The sequence below is a fragment of the Rhynchophorus ferrugineus genome, unplaced genomic scaffold, assembly GCF_030347505.1.
Source record: "Rhynchophorus ferrugineus isolate W39M unplaced genomic scaffold, kcgeb_rfMv2 rfM4, whole genome shotgun sequence".
Lineage (NCBI taxonomy): Eukaryota > Metazoa > Arthropoda > Insecta > Coleoptera > Curculionidae > Rhynchophorus > Rhynchophorus ferrugineus.
In genome coordinates this window covers 61,195,925-61,214,068 of record NW_027472583.1, presented here as the reverse complement: position 1 = coordinate 61,214,068, position 18,144 = coordinate 61,195,925, and the positions used below count along the sequence as shown (strand labels likewise).

The window sequence follows — 18,144 nt, the reverse complement described above, 5'->3', positions numbered from 1 at the left end:
ACGAGAGGGTATCGATAATGGTCGAAATAGTAATTCTCTCGTGCGGTATATCAGGCCCATATTCAAGATGTACATTTGATACAGAACAATTAATAATTACAACTCAAAATTAACTACTTCATGCTGGCCAAATTCTGAAGAACAAACGTTACAGTCGCGATCCCGACTCCAGATTTCGGCGATTCGGTAACGTTTGTTATTTGAATATGAGCCTTTTAGTGTCAAATAATATAAAGCATTGTATTGGGAATATATGTGTCGGGATCAAAAGTGACAGGAGGGAAGCGAGGTATTGACAAACAAAAACTAATATAACGGCACAGATACATAAAAAACGTGCATGTATCAAAATTGCACATGTTTTGAATGATATACTATATAACAGGTCGAAAAAAGTAAGATGAACGGAATGCAATAAACAAATATGTTCCAAAATAAATAACCTTATAATAGTGCCACCTAGATGGTTAACCACGTTTTGGAGACAAATCATTCGGTGACGTTGTATCAAAATTTTATAACCGATTAACAATGAAAGCCAAAAGAAGGCTTAACAATTAGGTTTACTTTGCTTTTCATATGACGAAAAAAGTATATTGTGATAAGTTTTTCTCTTTTACTCTACTAAAAGAAAAAGAGTTAACCACTTGAAACTAATGATAGCAGAAAATACTATCCAGATCCAGATCAACCAAAATATTCGTTAAAATTAATAAATATGGAATATTACACAAATATAAATTGTGTTCACTTTACAGGTTATATTTTTAGTGCGAAAGGTTAATTTAATCAGTATAATCCCTATATATTTAAAAAATTAGATTTACAGATGAAAGGCAAGTGTTATATTTGCATGACGACGGCACAAAACATTTGCACTGAGATTCTCAATAAAAACTTTAAAAACCATCTATACTTTCTTATTATGCAAATCAGTATATATCTATACTTTCTTATTATGCAAATCAGTATATATTAAATAGTATTAAATTATTAAATAAAATAAAGTTTTGTCAATATTCTCATTAAGAAAATGTAGTTTCTCTTAAATGTTCTCTAAATACACAACCAGGAACATTGGAAATATAGGACAAATCAACACAAATGATGTGGGAACCATTAAACACAATATCACGTCGTTAATCCCCTAGGATGTGTTCTAATGTACGGACAGAATAGATACTTTGATAAAATATAGGAGAGGGAGAGTAATGAATACGGGACATCCAGCCCAATCAAGACATTTAACTCGACATCCTGACGGAGCACGCGCCCGAATGTCGATTTCAGTCATGACAGTGGCGGATACCACCAGGATTCCGATGTTAGAAACGTTAAAAAAAACCCAGACGGTCTTTTAAGGAGCCTAAACATACTGAATCCCGATCGTTTTTCTTGGTTAGTGTGCGTTTTACATACCGTTCGCGTACGTTATTGGCCTGTCTGCGCTCTTTTTCGCGCATGGCCTTGGTGGATTGGTCTTCAGTTTCATCTTCGTCGGCATTACTTGACTGACTATTTGAGAAATGGACAGAAAGAATACTATTTCAACATCTTAATTGTTTAATTATCGTTTATTTTTTCTCGTCATACAGGATGATTCATAGAAATGATTTATTTACTATTAGCTGCTTCTGATCACTAAAAAAATATACATTGCGCCATGTTTCTATAACAAAGTACACAGAGTGATAACAGGAAAAGGAAGGAAAATATGTCCCCGCCCACTGTAACTGGTATGATGATCATAATTTTCAAGAAGAATGTATTAGTACTTTTCTGTTATTAACAATAGCGCTAACCTATTTCAATATTGATGTTATTTTGTAGAAGAAAAAACAAAAACAGACCACTTTAATCCCATTTGCATTCGTAAATTTATTTAAAAATTATAATTAATTACAAAAATTTTCACTTAAATTCTTCCTATTTCATATACTTAGTGTCTATATGGTTATAATATCCAATCTAGTATGAGATTTAGCACTCTGTGTAATCTGATGTTTCTGTTCTGTTTGATTAGTTAACTTATTAAATTATTAAATGATTGAAAATTTAACTGGTAATAATTTTTTTTTTTCATTATTACATTAATTCTGAACACATTGACAACCAATCAATTATGAATCATCCCGCCCAATAGTAACAAAATACTACCAATAATAAAAACAATAAACCTGTAATAAAACCTACTAAAATAATAATTGGTAAAAGGAAAATGCTCGCTGACTCACTGAAAGTGTGGAACGGTAATGGTTTGATAATAAAGGGAACACTTACTATCTCCTAGATCGCTTAGTTGATTTAGGACCGCTAGTCGAGTTTGGTTGGACTATGCTTTCAACTGAACTAGAAGGTTTGGTATCACTATCCGGGGGCTCTTTACGTTTCTCTACAAAATCATAAAGATCTATTTTATAAGAATCAATACTTCAAAAATTATATTCTAATATACATTTAAGATCTACTCCCATTTCAAACAGCAGCAGCTACTTAAAGGCGTGCCCAGCCGGCATAACAGTCAGGTATTACTTGGTTGTTTATATCTAGTATTTGCTATTATCATAGTATACTTATTATTATTATTATACTCATTATCAATATATTTATATTTTATTTCATTTCACATTACGTTTGCTTAAGTATTCTATAGTTTTGAAAGTAACGTTAAGAATATCGCTGTTTATAGTTTATTTGTTGTACCGTACATATTTTGATTATAAATAGAGGGCACTAATGGATAAATCATTGACTTGTGAATATTGTCAAAAAAGCTTTTGTAGTAGTTTTAATGTGAAGAAACATATGGGAAAGTTCCATCCGTATCTATTTCATTTTTATTTTAATTTTGCAAACTGAATTCCATCCAATACCAAATTCATTATATTTTAGATATAATTGAGCCTGTGAGAGTAAAACTTCAGAGAAATACGACTCAATGTGCTTTATGTTAATATATCTCACGAAAATCACAGCTCATTGATCATATAGTAATTCCACAAAATTTTTCACCACATTATTTGGCTCGTGTGAGGACTTGAAGTTTAGAAAGATAATATTGAAACAACAGAACTTGAAATGTTACCATATGTAAATTCCTAGCCAAGTCACACACAGCCAAGCAAAGGAAAAAATAATGAGGAAAAATATTATACCACAGAGAATATTTCTTACCCACTAAAAAGAAAAAGTCTGTGAAAGAAAATAGAAATGATAATTTTGACAGGGATAGAATTAAATTTTGTTTGTTGAGCAATGTAATCAAAGATGAAATCAGAAAATGCATTCAGTTATTTTGTAAAATTTGGAGTATGTATAATTGAACAGACATGACATTATGTAAAGATAAATGGATGCTTGTGCTCTGGACCCAAAAGCAATACCACATAAAAAATGTGACTACTTCATGGGTGGTGTGGAAAATACGTTATCGTATATCGTTATAAAACTATAACTTTGGTTTGTTATTGTAATGTTTATACATTGATAAGTAAATTATATTTGTAGTTCATGCTGTTTTATTTTCTTTTTTTCCTATAAGAATTATTTTAGAATTAAAAAAAAAAGTTTTTCATATTACCATGAAGTGTATACACAATAATCAATAAATTATATTTCTTATCTTGCATATTATTTCCTCTTTTCCTTTTGAAATTATTTTAAAGTTAAATATGTTTACAAAAGGTCCTTCATATTACATTTATTATAATGTAGATGGTAGAAATTTTAACTTGAGTTTCAATTGAAATCTTATTCGAGTCTTATCTTAAATAAATCTTAAATCTTATTTAATAATTCGAGATAATATATTCTATATGTTGTCTTCTTATATGTATAATTTAGAAGATTGGCAACGTTGCAAATTCAAATTATTGTGCGCATGCCAGGTGTTTCTATGTGTAACGTTTCAGGTATTATAGGAAAAACATTTTACGCCCTAATCAAGAATTTTTCTCATATCCCTGGTATAAAGAACTGTCGCTTATGACACTTACTTGTATTGTATGTCGGTCTTTCTACTTTAACGGGATCTGGGAGATGTGGGTCAGCGGGCGGCGGGGCACTGTATCCGAGTTGTGTCATCTGATGAGGCGCTAAACTATTCGGCAATTGACCTAACCCTATTTGTGATTCTGCGTGATTTCTCAGCACATTTATGGCATCATCCAGTCTTTCTTCCATCCTAGCTCCCTAAAAGAAAATCAGTTAGTTACCACGAATAAGTCGTCAATAAGTTTCGGCTAAGATCACTTGAGACGTCCTTTTATTCTGATGTATGAATGGAAACGCGCAAATCATACATGCAATATATTAGGCGGTGGAATTAATTCATAGCGCTTAACAAAAGTTGGCGTTCCGATAATTTCTTCACTTCAAAACAACTGTAATTATTTCGTTCATCCATTATGAATCAAATATGTCATATTTTGTACAGAATAAAGTTTATTTGAGATGTGCAAAGACATCAAATATGGATTGTGCCTTTTAGAATTTGTAATTTGAAATGCAGGAAACGACTTGAATGCAGCCGACTAAGTTCAGGAATAAAGAATCAGAGGAATTACTCCATGATAGCTCTTGTCAAAAACTTCATCCAATATTTTTTTTATTAATAAGACCTTAATTTACAAATTAATTTATTAGTAATGTTCTGTTGTGCTTGCATTAACGTAGACAAGCAAGGCGAATATGGGATAAATACATCAGTATGTATTTCCCAAATATGTATTATGAATTAACATTTAAACATATAATGGTTTAAACCCAGAGAATTGAGAGTTAATTTTTGATTTGTGATCTGATTCACTGACAAAAAATGGGGTTTGTACTTCTAATTATCATTGGTGATCAAATATTACGAAGATATACTAGAACAATCCAAAAAAAAGTTAAATCATCATTAATATCAGTTGTAAATCTAATCAGTGTGTGACGGAATCAGAAGGGTGTAATCTCTATTATGATCTGCATCCAGGGTTTACATTTTGGAGTGTTTTGAGCCTGCTGACTATTCGAAAACTATTTAATAATAATGTTCAATTTAATTTAAGATTTGTCAAGATTGGACTGAAGAGACGCTTTTGGATAAAGGGTTTGATATCATTTTCATCAACACCCCCCTCCCTTTGGATTCGCTAATGACCTGTTAAAACCAAAAGCGAATTGTGTATTTAAGGAGAAATAATCTACGTATTGTGTAGGTACTTCAAAATAGGCAAAAATATTTGGAAACACTCAAAGGAGAAATCTTATTACCATTTGATTCATGAATTACTTCTAACAATATTTGTAAAACAATTTAATTCCAACACCTATATACATGGAGAAAACAAAACAAAAAACTTACTTGCGTTGCTTCAGCTTGATTTCTCAAGAAGCCGATGGCATCATCGAGTCGAGCTTCTGGAGCAGCAGGCTTTACAAAAAAAAAAGAAAAAACATGCAAAAGAAACAAAACTCAACACACAAAGTGCGAAAATAAAAAAATCTAAACAAGACTTTTGTGTTTTACCATTATAATTTTTGACTTTGTCCAATGTAAATTTGGTTTATTGTTATATGGTTAAAATATAACACGAATTACCCATCCACGATAAACATTGGAACATTTTTAGTACTTTTTATCATTAATCATACGGCAAAAATCAGAAACTTCTTCTTTAGTTGGGGCATTCGTTATTGAAACAACCAAACGGTGTCAGTCAAAAAAGCACGATGAAAGCTGGTGTCGTCATTAATAATACAAAATTATAAATGCATCCTCGAAATGAATAGTAAAAAAACCACATCCACAAGATATCAAAGCAATTTCGAATGCATCAGATAAACGAATCGTTCTAGTGTTTATGATCCATTATGTACCAAACTTTCACGTCTACAATTCAAGAACGTACCATGTGTAAATTCTGCTGCGCATTATTTACTGAGACAGCTTGTGTATAGTGGGGGGAATGAGGCGTATTGTGATTGGTCAGCCATCCCGTCGGAGCTAGTGGTGGGGGTGAACTGACAGGCGTAGATGGCGCTGAACTATAACTACTGGCACTGGCTTGTTCTGTCGTTTGATATATCTGAAATAGATTTAATAAAACAATAACAATAGAACTGAATATAAAAATAGTGGCAAAAGAGTGGCGTTTTTCAGTAACATTTGATTTAAAAACAAATTTTACCTTCAGTATTCTTCTGAGGTAGCTTTACAATAAGTCCATAAATAGTTATAAAACTAGGAAATAAATATCCATTTAGAATTGTCTAATACACTCGCATAGGATATGAGCTTAAGATTATTTTGTCTGTCTTCAAGGAGACTTAAACTTTCATTTATACATATGGAAGATTCCCTTCTAGATTATCTACATTTTAGTTTCATCTTTCCAACTTTTGATGTCTTTTTTAAGTTATTTGCTATTAAGACGCCACCTATCGATCAAAAAAGCAACCAAGTTTTCTCAAAGCAAATATAATGTAGCTAAATATACATAAAATAGTTCATCGGCAGTAGTATTATGAAAATCAACAATTCAGTTACGGATTATATGGACAATACAAACATAAATGAATAATTTTAATAATTAATGATAGATATATGCTTCGATTAGAATTTTAGTAGTGTAACAGTTCGACTGGGCGTTCTAATATCTATTTCAACTTACACACTTTACATTTGCATTTTTCGATAACCAAGGTGATGTAAAACTTTGAATGGATTTGTACACATTTTTATGGTATTTAGAAGTGAGCGATTTATTATATCTTGACAGCACCAATGACACTCCCCTACGAATACATACATATTACATAACTTTGGCCTAGCGTTCTGGCGTTTTGTCATTGAACATATCGTCGACGAGAGCGCAGCGTAGGCCGAATCGTACGGCCTACGCCGCGAACCTGCATACAAATGCCTCTCTGGCATAATTACTAATATCTGGCCTTTCTCACTCTGATAATTCATCCGCATAGAAAACTATTTTTCCTTGTTCTTCGCGTAAAACCACCCACGTGCATTCACCTCACTATAAGCCCGCTTCGGGTCTTCGTAACTGACCTGTTGAAATCCGTACACATCTTTAGTCAACAGTCAATTTGTCAATCTTCAGTAAATTTTACTAATCGACTAAACAATTAATTCAACATCCGTTTTCATACTTTCCGCATGGTACACAGTGACTTGGACACAATGATGAAAAAACAATACATTTAAATTAGCGAACCGAGTGTGTCGGTAATTACTTTCCGATTTTTGTAACTGGTACACTTTCACTAGCCGTAAGTATGTAATGTTATGATTTGATGTATATGCCATTTTACTTTACCGATATTAATCTCAAAATCACACAAACTACGTTGTGCCAAAAAAACTAATTTTTTTTTTAAATACAAAAGTACAAAACTCGAGTACCTGAAAACGTGCCGCAAGAAAAAAGTCACTAAAAGTAATCGTTTGTTGGTAGATATGTACGGTGAGCATGCTCACAACATATGAAACATAGTTTTGACAAAGGTGGCAATTTCAATAGGTAGGCCAAAAACGTTTGAAGATACGGAATTGCAGCAGTTATTACAGTTGAAACTTGGAGAAACAGCTGATACTGATTGGTACGAATAATGATAAATTTGAACTGTACACTGATGTAAAACGTATAACGAATCTAAACGAATTGTTGAAATCACTTGTATGGGAATTTTAATCGAACCCGCGGTGCTCTCTAGACTTGGGGCAGCACGCGCTTGCAGAGCAACACTTCGTCAATTTCGAAAGTAATGATAAAAAGTGACTCGATAAATGACTTATTTCAAAGGAGAATGTATTCTCTTGAAATGACATAAGAGAGGCATCCACAAATTGCATAGGAGAGGGGCAAAATGTATAATAATGTCAAATATGGCCAATGTTTTGAATACATTTTAACTATACATTGAAAATAACGTATTTTCTTATAAAGGAATTGCCGACACACGGGTAAAATATTATATTTGGTATTCTGACAATACTGATTGTTTATATTTATTTAAATAAATTATTATAATCGAACAACATACACGGTATGCTAATAAAATGATTATAAAGACGGTGATCGGCCAGTTCTTTATTGTTATGGTTTATTATTCTTTTCAGTTCCGATATCTGCACCTTATCGAAGAGTTACGACACCACTCGTCGTTGAGTGGGTACAACACTTAAAAGCTGCAAAATGGCCGCCGATAAGTATTTACGTCTAAAATTTATCGCGAAAATTTGTTATTTCCAAACGATATAATAAACAGATTCTTTTGTTAAAAAATTTTATTGTTTCGAGAGGCAATATTCATATGAATATCGCCTAATTTACATGATTGCGAACATTTGAATTATAGTAGATTAAATCCCACATTAATATGATTCAATAAGGTGAAATCCCTCACTCTATATATATCATTTTTTCATTGCCATAATTGTAGACACTTTTAGAATGAATAAATGAAGTAGAACTATTAGTAAAAATTCTTCTGCGTATTAAAGAGCCCAAATATAGACAATATTTTCAATACAACTCCCCCCCCTGTTCCCAACAAGGCAAAAAAATTATACGATTTGAGAGATGAACAGAATTTATAAGATTGTTATAAATAATTGCACATAAAACATATTTTTCCTCCTGCTTATGCTATAGTCACGGGTTTGAATGCTCGTGACTGTTCTTAGGTAAGAATACAAAATCCGACAACCGAAGTGATCCTAGTCACGCCAGTAACCACCAGGCTGGCTAAAATATCTTCTGAGATGATCTTCAAAGTTGGTGACTCCCCAGTCGGTAAACTTGATGCCGAGGACCGTAGTTCGAAACTCACGTTAAACAGTAGGCCCAGTCTAGGTAAACCTTAGTTGGTAAAATGGAATCTCCAAAATATATTTTAAAAAACATATTTTTTAACAATGCTAAAATGTCTTTTTAAAGAATGTGTTTGTACAGTCGTAAAGACGAAATTCCGAACTAGATTTCGCAAATGTAAGTCACCAGTTCCATTTATAAAATGGCAATAAGCTCTTTCTTATTGGTAATGTTATTTAAACAACAGGCTTTTGTTGAATTGTTTGCTAGATGGAAACAGGTTATTTGACAAATTAAGTGGTGTCCAAGATAATCAAATTTACAAAAACGTTTTAAATAATCGATATAAAATTTATATATTATTATATTATATTATTACATATTTTATATTACAATGAAACTTTAGGTAAGTTAATTAGCTAAGTAAGCTTATTAGTTATTAATTAGGAATTAATCAGTTGCTACAATCAATGTGCCTAACTTGCCAAACGTTTTTAACTTAATTATGTTTTTTTGATAAATATTTTAACTTCAGATATTTTTTAGGAATATAAATATGTTTTAAAAAATTATATATTAATGATATTATGACAATGTGTACCTTAAAATAATAAAATAATATTTGTGAATAATTGATTCTGATAAATATTTTTGAATATATTAAACTATTAAAAATAATATAATTTATTTTTGTAATGATGTTTTTATTTGGAAAATCTTTGAATAATTCAAAGTTTTAATTCAACAATTTACCTTTTTATACTCAAAATATATTGTCGTATTTTAAATATATAATTCAAAAAATATTGTTGAGGCGTAATGAAACACTCGCTAAACTAGTTTTTTTTACAAAATAATCTAATTTTTTATTCAGTAGAATCTAGCCTCAGCTTAAAATTAATCAAAAAAATTGCAAGTTCCTGAATAATCAATTTTAATTCATTATGATAATGATCGTTCATATAGTAGATGTAATCGGTATGAGTAAAAATATCGTTAGGGATGTCTGTCCAATACTTCGCCACTACTTTCCATAAAATAAAATAGTTTAAGAGTAAAGTTAAAACCTACACGTTTCATAACTTATCTACATTATGTATATCAAACACACATGGACATAATCAAGTACAAGAACTATCCACGTTTAATCATACATTTATTGTTGCTAATGCTACAGTTTGAAACGATTTCAAACATCTTAAATTAAGCCAAATAGAAATGAAGACACAGTTATAAATCCAATAATTCCAATTCCGAATTTGTCAATGAAATTCAGAAAAAAAAATAATACCAAAAAAATCCAGACTATATTTCCAAGTGTGGCCAAAATCTTTGATAAAGTACGGTATGAGGATCTTGAATTCAAGCCGACAAACAAATTACCTAGCCAGATGGAGTCATATTAGCAAATCCTACGTTTCTAATTGTCATTTCAGAAAAATATGCGGTGACGAATATTTAGGTGCGAGATTAATGCGAGTGTACCACAAGGGATCGTCCATGGGCCAATTTTGTATTTATTCTATACCAGTGATATTCCTAAATGTGAAGGAGTAACAATGGCGACAGATGCTAATGATACTGCACTACTCGCTACAAGTAACTGTTGAGGCAATCGTAAATAGAGTAAAAAGAGCTGTCAATAACGTTACAGAACGGACTAATAAATGGTCTACAGTCAGTCCATTTATTAGTCCACAAGTCTACATATGTGGCTTTCACATACAAAATAGATTACATGCCAGTGATAATTGCTTTTAGAGTATTTCTATGTGCAGGCACAGCCAAATACTTGGGCTGACGCTGGATGTCAAGCTCAAGAAGAAAGAGCATGTTAAAAGAAACGACCTGAAATTAACCAGACGACTAAAAAAATGTGGTGGTTAATTGGACGGCAGTCTGAATTAATACTCCACAATAAATTGTTATTATATAAGCACATTTTGATAGCCAGTGTGGACCTACGATATGCAATTATAGGAATGCACAAAGAAATCCGACGTCAACATGATCCAAACTTACCAAAACAAAGTTCTGCGCAGCGCAGCATTGTTAACGCTGGTATAGATACGCCATGGTATACTAAAATGAGAACATCCACAAAGTTATAAGAGTAGCAACGCACAGCGAAAAAACACCAAGAGCTTGACAAAATTGGACTTACCCAGATGTTGAAGAGACAAAAATATTTTGAATTACGATAGTTAACTTATATATAAAAAATATGCCGTGTTTTAAAACTATGCAAAGTGCACATGTGGAAGTACATCAAATACTATAAAGTTTGGGCCTGAAATATTAGATCTGAATTTTTATAACAATATGAAGGAAACCTTACTAGATAATTGCACATAATAACTAGTTGTAATATGTGTTCTATGTCTTTCTTAAGAAAATTATAAAAATACATTTTAAAGGAATCCTGAAAACGTCTCACATTTATAAATAATACCTATAAAATATTCGGTTTATAACTATTTGTGTTGTAAACACCATTGAACTGGAATTTGATTACAATATTAACGGAATCTAAATAAATGAAACTTACCGATCCTAAACCTTTAGCTACAACCGTATCTGTGTGTCCATTGGGTCCGAATGCCGTCCCTGGCCCTCCGGGTCCGGCTATGGTAGTAGCTGGAGCACCGTTCGGCCTTAGTGACGACATGGGGGGCAAACCTTGACCCCCCGCATCAGATTCCGGTATAAGTCCGTAGGCCTCGTACGACTGATACGTGTTACCGTAGGCAGCCGCAGGCCAGTCGCCGCCTCCAACTGCGTTAGGGGTTCCGTCCGCCCCCAAGTAGTACCCCGTGCCAGTACCTGGCGAGGTGTATCTTGGTGATTCGGTGAACTCGTCGGAACCGTACTGGAAATAAGTAAGATAATAAAAAATAAATGAATTATTGACTAAAATTAAGAAATAAAATAGTATATACGAACAGTAAGAATAAACATTCATCCTAAGATAATTATTAAATTTTTTTTATTATTTTAAAAGCATTAAGATCGTCCACTGGCATCATAGTTTCGTCGTTCACACACTCGGGCAACTGTTCTCACAATTTCAATTTGTTGTTTAGAACCAGTTTTAAAACCATCATTTTTGTCTACGATATTTTTTTCCAATTTCAAATTATTTGATTAATATATTAATATATTTCCAAGAATTAAAGCAGTTAATTCTTATTTATGGTGTAAAGTTTAAGAATTTCTGAAAATTATTAATTCTTTTTTTTTGATTTACAATGGACGCATGTAATAAACCAGTACAGATAGATCTTGAGTCTTAATTTTAGTTTAAATTGGTTATCTTCATTATATATTACACACATAGTAGGAACATGACAGCAATCGTTTAATCATTAAACGAATAAACTTAGAATAGAATTTACTTTTATATTTTGTTTCATAACAGCTCAAGAGATGATGAGGTTTTAATTTATCTATTAACTAAAACAAAAACTGGAGACATTTTGGATAAAACTGAAGATCTATCAATGAAGTAATAAAATGGTTCATCACAGAAAAACAACTACATATCGTTTTCATGCTGTGATGAGGCTGCATTCGTTAATTTAAAAAGAAACGAGTATTATAATTTTATTTTTAGATGATTTCATAGTCAACATTTTATTATCCAAAAGCACTGTTTGCAAATTACTGTACAGTACATAGATGTGTTGTGAAGTAAATATTTGAAATTAATAAAGATTCGTGATAAGGACATTTTGCCATATTTCAATTTTCAAATTAAAAATGTTAATTATTATTACAGAATGTTGATTTTAAATCAAATAACATGCCTCAGTTCAGGTTGTTTGTGATCACCAAAAATGCATAGGATATCTAGGTTCTATTATAACAATAGTGTACTGTACTTTCAGATACTTAATAATAATGCAATGTTGAGGGAGTCTAATGTCTATTAACATTAATATATGCAAATTTAACATACCCTACAAAACAGAACAAACAGAAACTTTGAAGAATAACATTTTATTTGTCCATCTAAAATATATTATAGATAGATATTAGATATATATTATGATTTTTATTTATATTTTAATTTTAGAAGCCTTTTCGAATACTTGTAACAGAAATATATAGTATACTAATTGATATTAAAAAACTCAATTCGCTTGTCGTTTTTCTCGGCTTGTCGTTACAATGTTAATTTCATTGTTACCAAAAAAAGTGTTTTGTTATTTTTTTATTTGACAACACATAACAACGAGTAAAAGCATACCATAACCATAGAATTATATAACATAACTGTAAGTAGAAGATCGAAATGCGCAATCACATGTATATCTTATATATTTCCCTGTAGCCAAAATCACTGTATATAACACAAAAACAAACCCATTTCTATGGCGTTTGATCTCATTCGATATCCATTATTAGTTTTAATAGTACAAAAAAGAACAATTCTAATGACCATTACAGCTTAATATAATAAATTGGCGAGAAAGATTAATTGGTGTCGAGTTTAATATACGTAATAACATCAAAACTATTCCAATTCCAATGCCTCGGCTTTATTTTCTTTAATAGTAATGACCATTTAAAAGAATTTATTGGAGATGTTGCTATTATTAGAATTGTAACGGCAATATAATGCTGGATTTTCATTTGAATTCGATGTAAATAATTTTCCCCGTATAAAAAATCAGTTCATTTCGGTATTTGCAAAAATGTAACTAAACTTTTGAACAGGTTATTACTGAAATTTAGTAATTCATAGATGTTTACATATGTCCTTGTATAATTGAAGATATGGATAAAAGTTTTGATGAAGTCAACATTGTTTTTCATACGTCCTTAATAATTACGTCAAAAATACTAAAATATATTAAAAATTGAGATCATTGTTTTTCCCCGACAGACAACTGAAACTTAAATAAATGTTGGAATATCCCAAGGAATGTTTCAGTATTGAAGTTATACAAAACTATTAATCATCAATTATATTGTCAAGATATTATGCGTTACAAAGAAAACTAACAATTTTAAAATTGACACTTTTTGACAACTACCAAGAAAAATACACCCTGGATATTCTTCTCTCGTTTCTTAATGCTGAAATAAATATATTTTCTAGTGGAGCCTGCAAAAATCTTATATATGAGCATATTTATTGCCTATACGTGATGCTCATACCAAGTCATGACTCGATACGGTTCGGGAAAAATAACTATTTTTGGCTTACACTAAAATTTTAAACGAACCAAACCACTATCAAGTTAATTTATCTTCGTTTAACATTAAAATAGTAATTGACAACTCGGTCTCCATAAGATCATTTTTAGTTAACTAAAAAAGCGCTTAGAAATCTGTCTTAAAATGCAACATAGAAAAAAATGCCCACATGCATATCTATATATTCTTTAATCTTTTTAATCATAAAAGTTTTTAGGCTTAAAAAATAGCCTAAAAGTTATGCATTGCCTAATATGGTAAGGAGAATGTCCTTCCTATACCGCATTTTGTTTTGGCTAAATACTGAAAATCTTCCGCTGCTATACGAAAGAATGTATTCCCTAAATCTCGCCACATTTGGCGGTTTTCCACACATATTTTGGGTTCAGACAATATTAGTCTCCCACTTTTCAGATTGCCTTCTATGATCTTGATCCATGTCTCTTTTGGACATGTTCGTTGTGTCTTCTATCCGAAAGGTCGATTTCGCCACAAAAGTCTATTAAATAAATTATTTCACTTTTTATTCGACGGTAATGTCCAATATAGCAATTCTAAATATCAATTCAAAGTCTCTGAATTTGTTTCTGAATTGTGCAATTGTGAGCCTTGCATTTTAAAATCGACCTTACGATTAACGATTCTAGTTATCACTTTACAGAACCCAAATACTCAAATTAAGGCATATGGCTCAGCAGTGTGAAGTGTATCATATGTATAGAACGCTAGAAGCTTCAACAGCTACCATCACAGCGAACATCAGATCGGTCAAGGAGTTTGTGGCATCATATTGAACGCACGAATTAAAACTCCTCGCATAATTGCATCCACTACAATGTTGAAAGGCAGTGAAGGGACGAATATATCTTTCGGATCTCAAATGAATTTGACAAATCATTTCGTTCTGGCACAAAGCTATTGGAAACATCATTAGACGCCAGAAGAAATATAATAATTTTTATGGGGACATGTCCAGTTTCCAAAGCTTTCCAAGAGTGTGTACAGTCGCAAGCCGAGCAAAAATCGAAACGATCGATCATCGAATCAACAATCGCTCGCTTTCCACATCCCCTATCCACACGTTCCTCCATAAACTGGCGAAGTGCGAAAATCTTATATACACAACCGCTATTACAACTAAATCCCACTTGCTCTTATCGTCTTGTCTCCTCACAAGCTCTTTGAAATCTCATTTGTATGATCTTCATAAACACCTTCCCAACAATTGCTAGAAGACTTGTATATAGGAACATTGTACCAATAGTAAATAGGAATATAGTAATATAAGATAATTCCCTTTCTTGACACTACACTGATCGCAGTAGGTAACACACAATAGCAAAAATGTTTTGTAATTCATTAATAAATGTTTAAGATAATAACATGGCAATCCCGCCCATTCCGGTGGCTGCAGTTCATAATTTTTCTTGCTAACGCCGCCACGGCTCTAGAGTAATTTATAATTAAACTGAAACTGAAATAAAGTACAGTTTACGATTCTCTGCGTCTGTGTTTTAGTTACATGAATAGGGTTTATTGCTCTTTGTCAGGTTACGAGCTCGAATTCACCAGCTCCCTCCCGCCCTGCCACCGCCGCCGATACGCGAGGGCTCGAATTACCTCCTTCGGGTGGGACCGAATTTTTTGTCACCAGTCTTTAAGAGCGTCGTCGTTACTCCTGCTTTTTTGTTGAGTTTTTCGTCTCATGTGTGTCGGAATTATTCAAGACAGATTTGACTTTTCCTTAACCAGGTGTAACAACATTAAACCCTTATCTACTGTCAAAGCTTTCTAAGCATATCTAAGAGATTGACGAAACAACGAATCTCTAACAAACAACAAAAAAAAATCAAATAATTATTTATGATTTAAGTCTTGGGCAAAGTATGATAAAGCACTCATCCGCGAGCTTTAGCAAATGTTAAACGAAATAGTACAATGAACTCTTATACCTCAACCAGAATGTTTAGAGGTAAAAAATATGAAGCCTATTCAACAACAAAAGGAACTAAAGCAGATACACTCAAGCCAGCGTATTAGGGTCAATTACAATTAGGCTGATGATACTGAGATACTTGTATTAAAGACAATAGTTAATAGTTAAGAAACAACCTGAAAATTACAGTAGGCTGGTAACGATATATATACGAGGGTTGTTATTTATATTTTAAGCCTTGATAATGCTAAATGTTGTTAGGATCCATCTGACGTTTCGACGTGGAAGTTTAAATTTTATAACCATAACCTTTTTCGGAATGTTTTTCCATATGAGCACAGCTTTTAATTTGCAGCTGTCCTGTTAATTGGTGTTAACTGGAGTTATCGTAAATGCACCCGGATACTATAGGAAAGATTTACACAAATCACATCCAAGAATTTCTTAAATTATATTTTTTTTCAGTAACATATTAACAGTCAAATTAAATCAGTAACAAAAATAAGTTTAAAATGTATATTATTAAAGGCAAAGCAAGAAGAACATTTTATGGAAAATATGGTGTTTTTTTAAAATATTTATGCCTACATTAATATTAAAGACATTTTCTCATTTATTAGAAACTAAACTGAACGAATAGATTTTCGTTGGGACTGATATTCATACATTGACATTTGGTTCTAAGTTCGAAGCAACGATAAGTACAAATATTTTATAGTAGGCTATTAGTACTATCTAATTAGTATCTATATTAGTACTAGCATTTACTAAAAGGAACAAAATGCATCATGCATAAAAAAAACTATGCAAGAAAGTTTACACAGAAAAGAAAAAAGAACCGACATAAGTAAGATCAAATATCTATTATCATTTTTTTGTCGAGTTCAGTAGATTTCATACCCAAAAACACACAAGATTTAGAAGAACTGGCACTGTCACGTAGAAGATTATGAGAATCGCAAAGAGACATAAGGGGATACAGCAGAACGCAATATAATGGCTGGATATAATGGACCGATGGGAAAATATAAAATGGAGAATACAAAACTATTTTTTAACTAATGATAAAGAACCAATAGATAGCCAAATCATAAGAAGTAACTAAAAATTTGTTAAAAATGTATCTAAAAATAAATTAATTCATGGCACTTATAGAATATTTAAGAGGTCTCCCAAATATTTTGCAAGGTTTTAGAGCAGCAAACGATTCAAATTTGGAAGATTTAAATACAACCGCTAGAGAGCATATTCCAACATTTTAAAGTGCCATAACAGTTTCTCTTCACAATAAAAATATATCCGCCGTCGACATCAGATATGTATGATTCTAATTACGAGTAAAATGAATCATATTTTTTTCTAGGCATTTCCTGGTCTGAAACGAACCGAAAGCAAGGGATAAGACAACGAGAACGATCGAACAGTGTCGGATATGGCGCGTACGCGACTCCCGACCTCCTAGAATTCTCCGATATTATTCGGAATATATAAACAGCCATTAGCGTCTCAATTTTTCTTGGCCGCTCTCCAAATGTTCTTTATCGCAGCGTTAGAGAGCATCGAGTCGAAAAAAAATAATGTGTATTTTATTATATCCGAAAATATGTTTATTTTTCGCTCGGTTTACGGTTTATTTTCGTATTATGATTACGACCAAAGTACTAAAGCGCATTTTTTAATTAGAACGACGCGTGAGAGTAGTCGTCTTCGGTGTCCGGATATTATTTTGGGTTTAATTATCCCCGATTAATGACTTAATTAATCTCGAATGAAATCAGGAGTACACATTAAACGCGTTAAACTAAACAACGGACCCGTTAAAAATGTTGATTTTAATCATTTTTGTTTGACACGTGTTTTGAAGGACAAAATATACCAGCTAAATATGTTCAACCAAGAAACACCAATGCACACTGAACATAAACTAATTGTTCAAGAAAACAATACATAATTTTATTCCATACCCTTTTTATACAATAATTTGTTTCTAATAGCTTTGGAGAACTAATGTCTACTCCTCGACGACCTTTAAACTCAGAGCAAATGTTTTCTTCTTAATTTGTCCCAATGAAAAAGAGCTAGAATGCCTGTATGTAGATAGTACGTAGATAGATAGTATGTCTGATGCACAGGGACATGTAACCAAATCAGTTGGTTACTGAGGGGCTATGTGCTAAATGTCCCCAAAAC

At 32.1% G+C, this 18,144-nt stretch overlaps 1 protein-coding gene across 17 annotated transcripts in view; it reads right to left on the bottom strand.

Moving 5' to 3' along the window:
* da (transcription factor daughterless) overlaps positions 1-18,144 on the bottom strand; it is a 51,511-nt gene that overhangs the window by 4,584 nt on the left and 28,783 nt on the right. For 4 of the 17 annotated variants that reach the window (XM_076402883.1, XM_076402884.1, XM_076402888.1 and 1 more), the window contains 6 exons: positions 11,365-11,685; positions 5,895-6,071; positions 5,348-5,416; positions 3,996-4,191; positions 2,281-2,410; positions 1,420-1,515 (listed from right to left, as the gene is read on the bottom strand). In XM_076402883.1, the coding sequence (XP_076258998.1) occupies positions 1,420-1,515; positions 2,281-2,410; positions 3,996-4,191; positions 5,348-5,416; positions 5,895-6,071; positions 11,365-11,685 (989 nt within the window). The remainder of the gene's footprint in view (positions 1-1,419; positions 1,516-2,280; positions 2,411-3,995; positions 4,192-5,347; positions 5,417-5,894; positions 6,072-11,364; positions 11,686-18,144) is intronic. The other 13 variants (XM_076402885.1, XM_076402893.1, XM_076402896.1 and 10 more) reach the window with 5 other exon arrangements.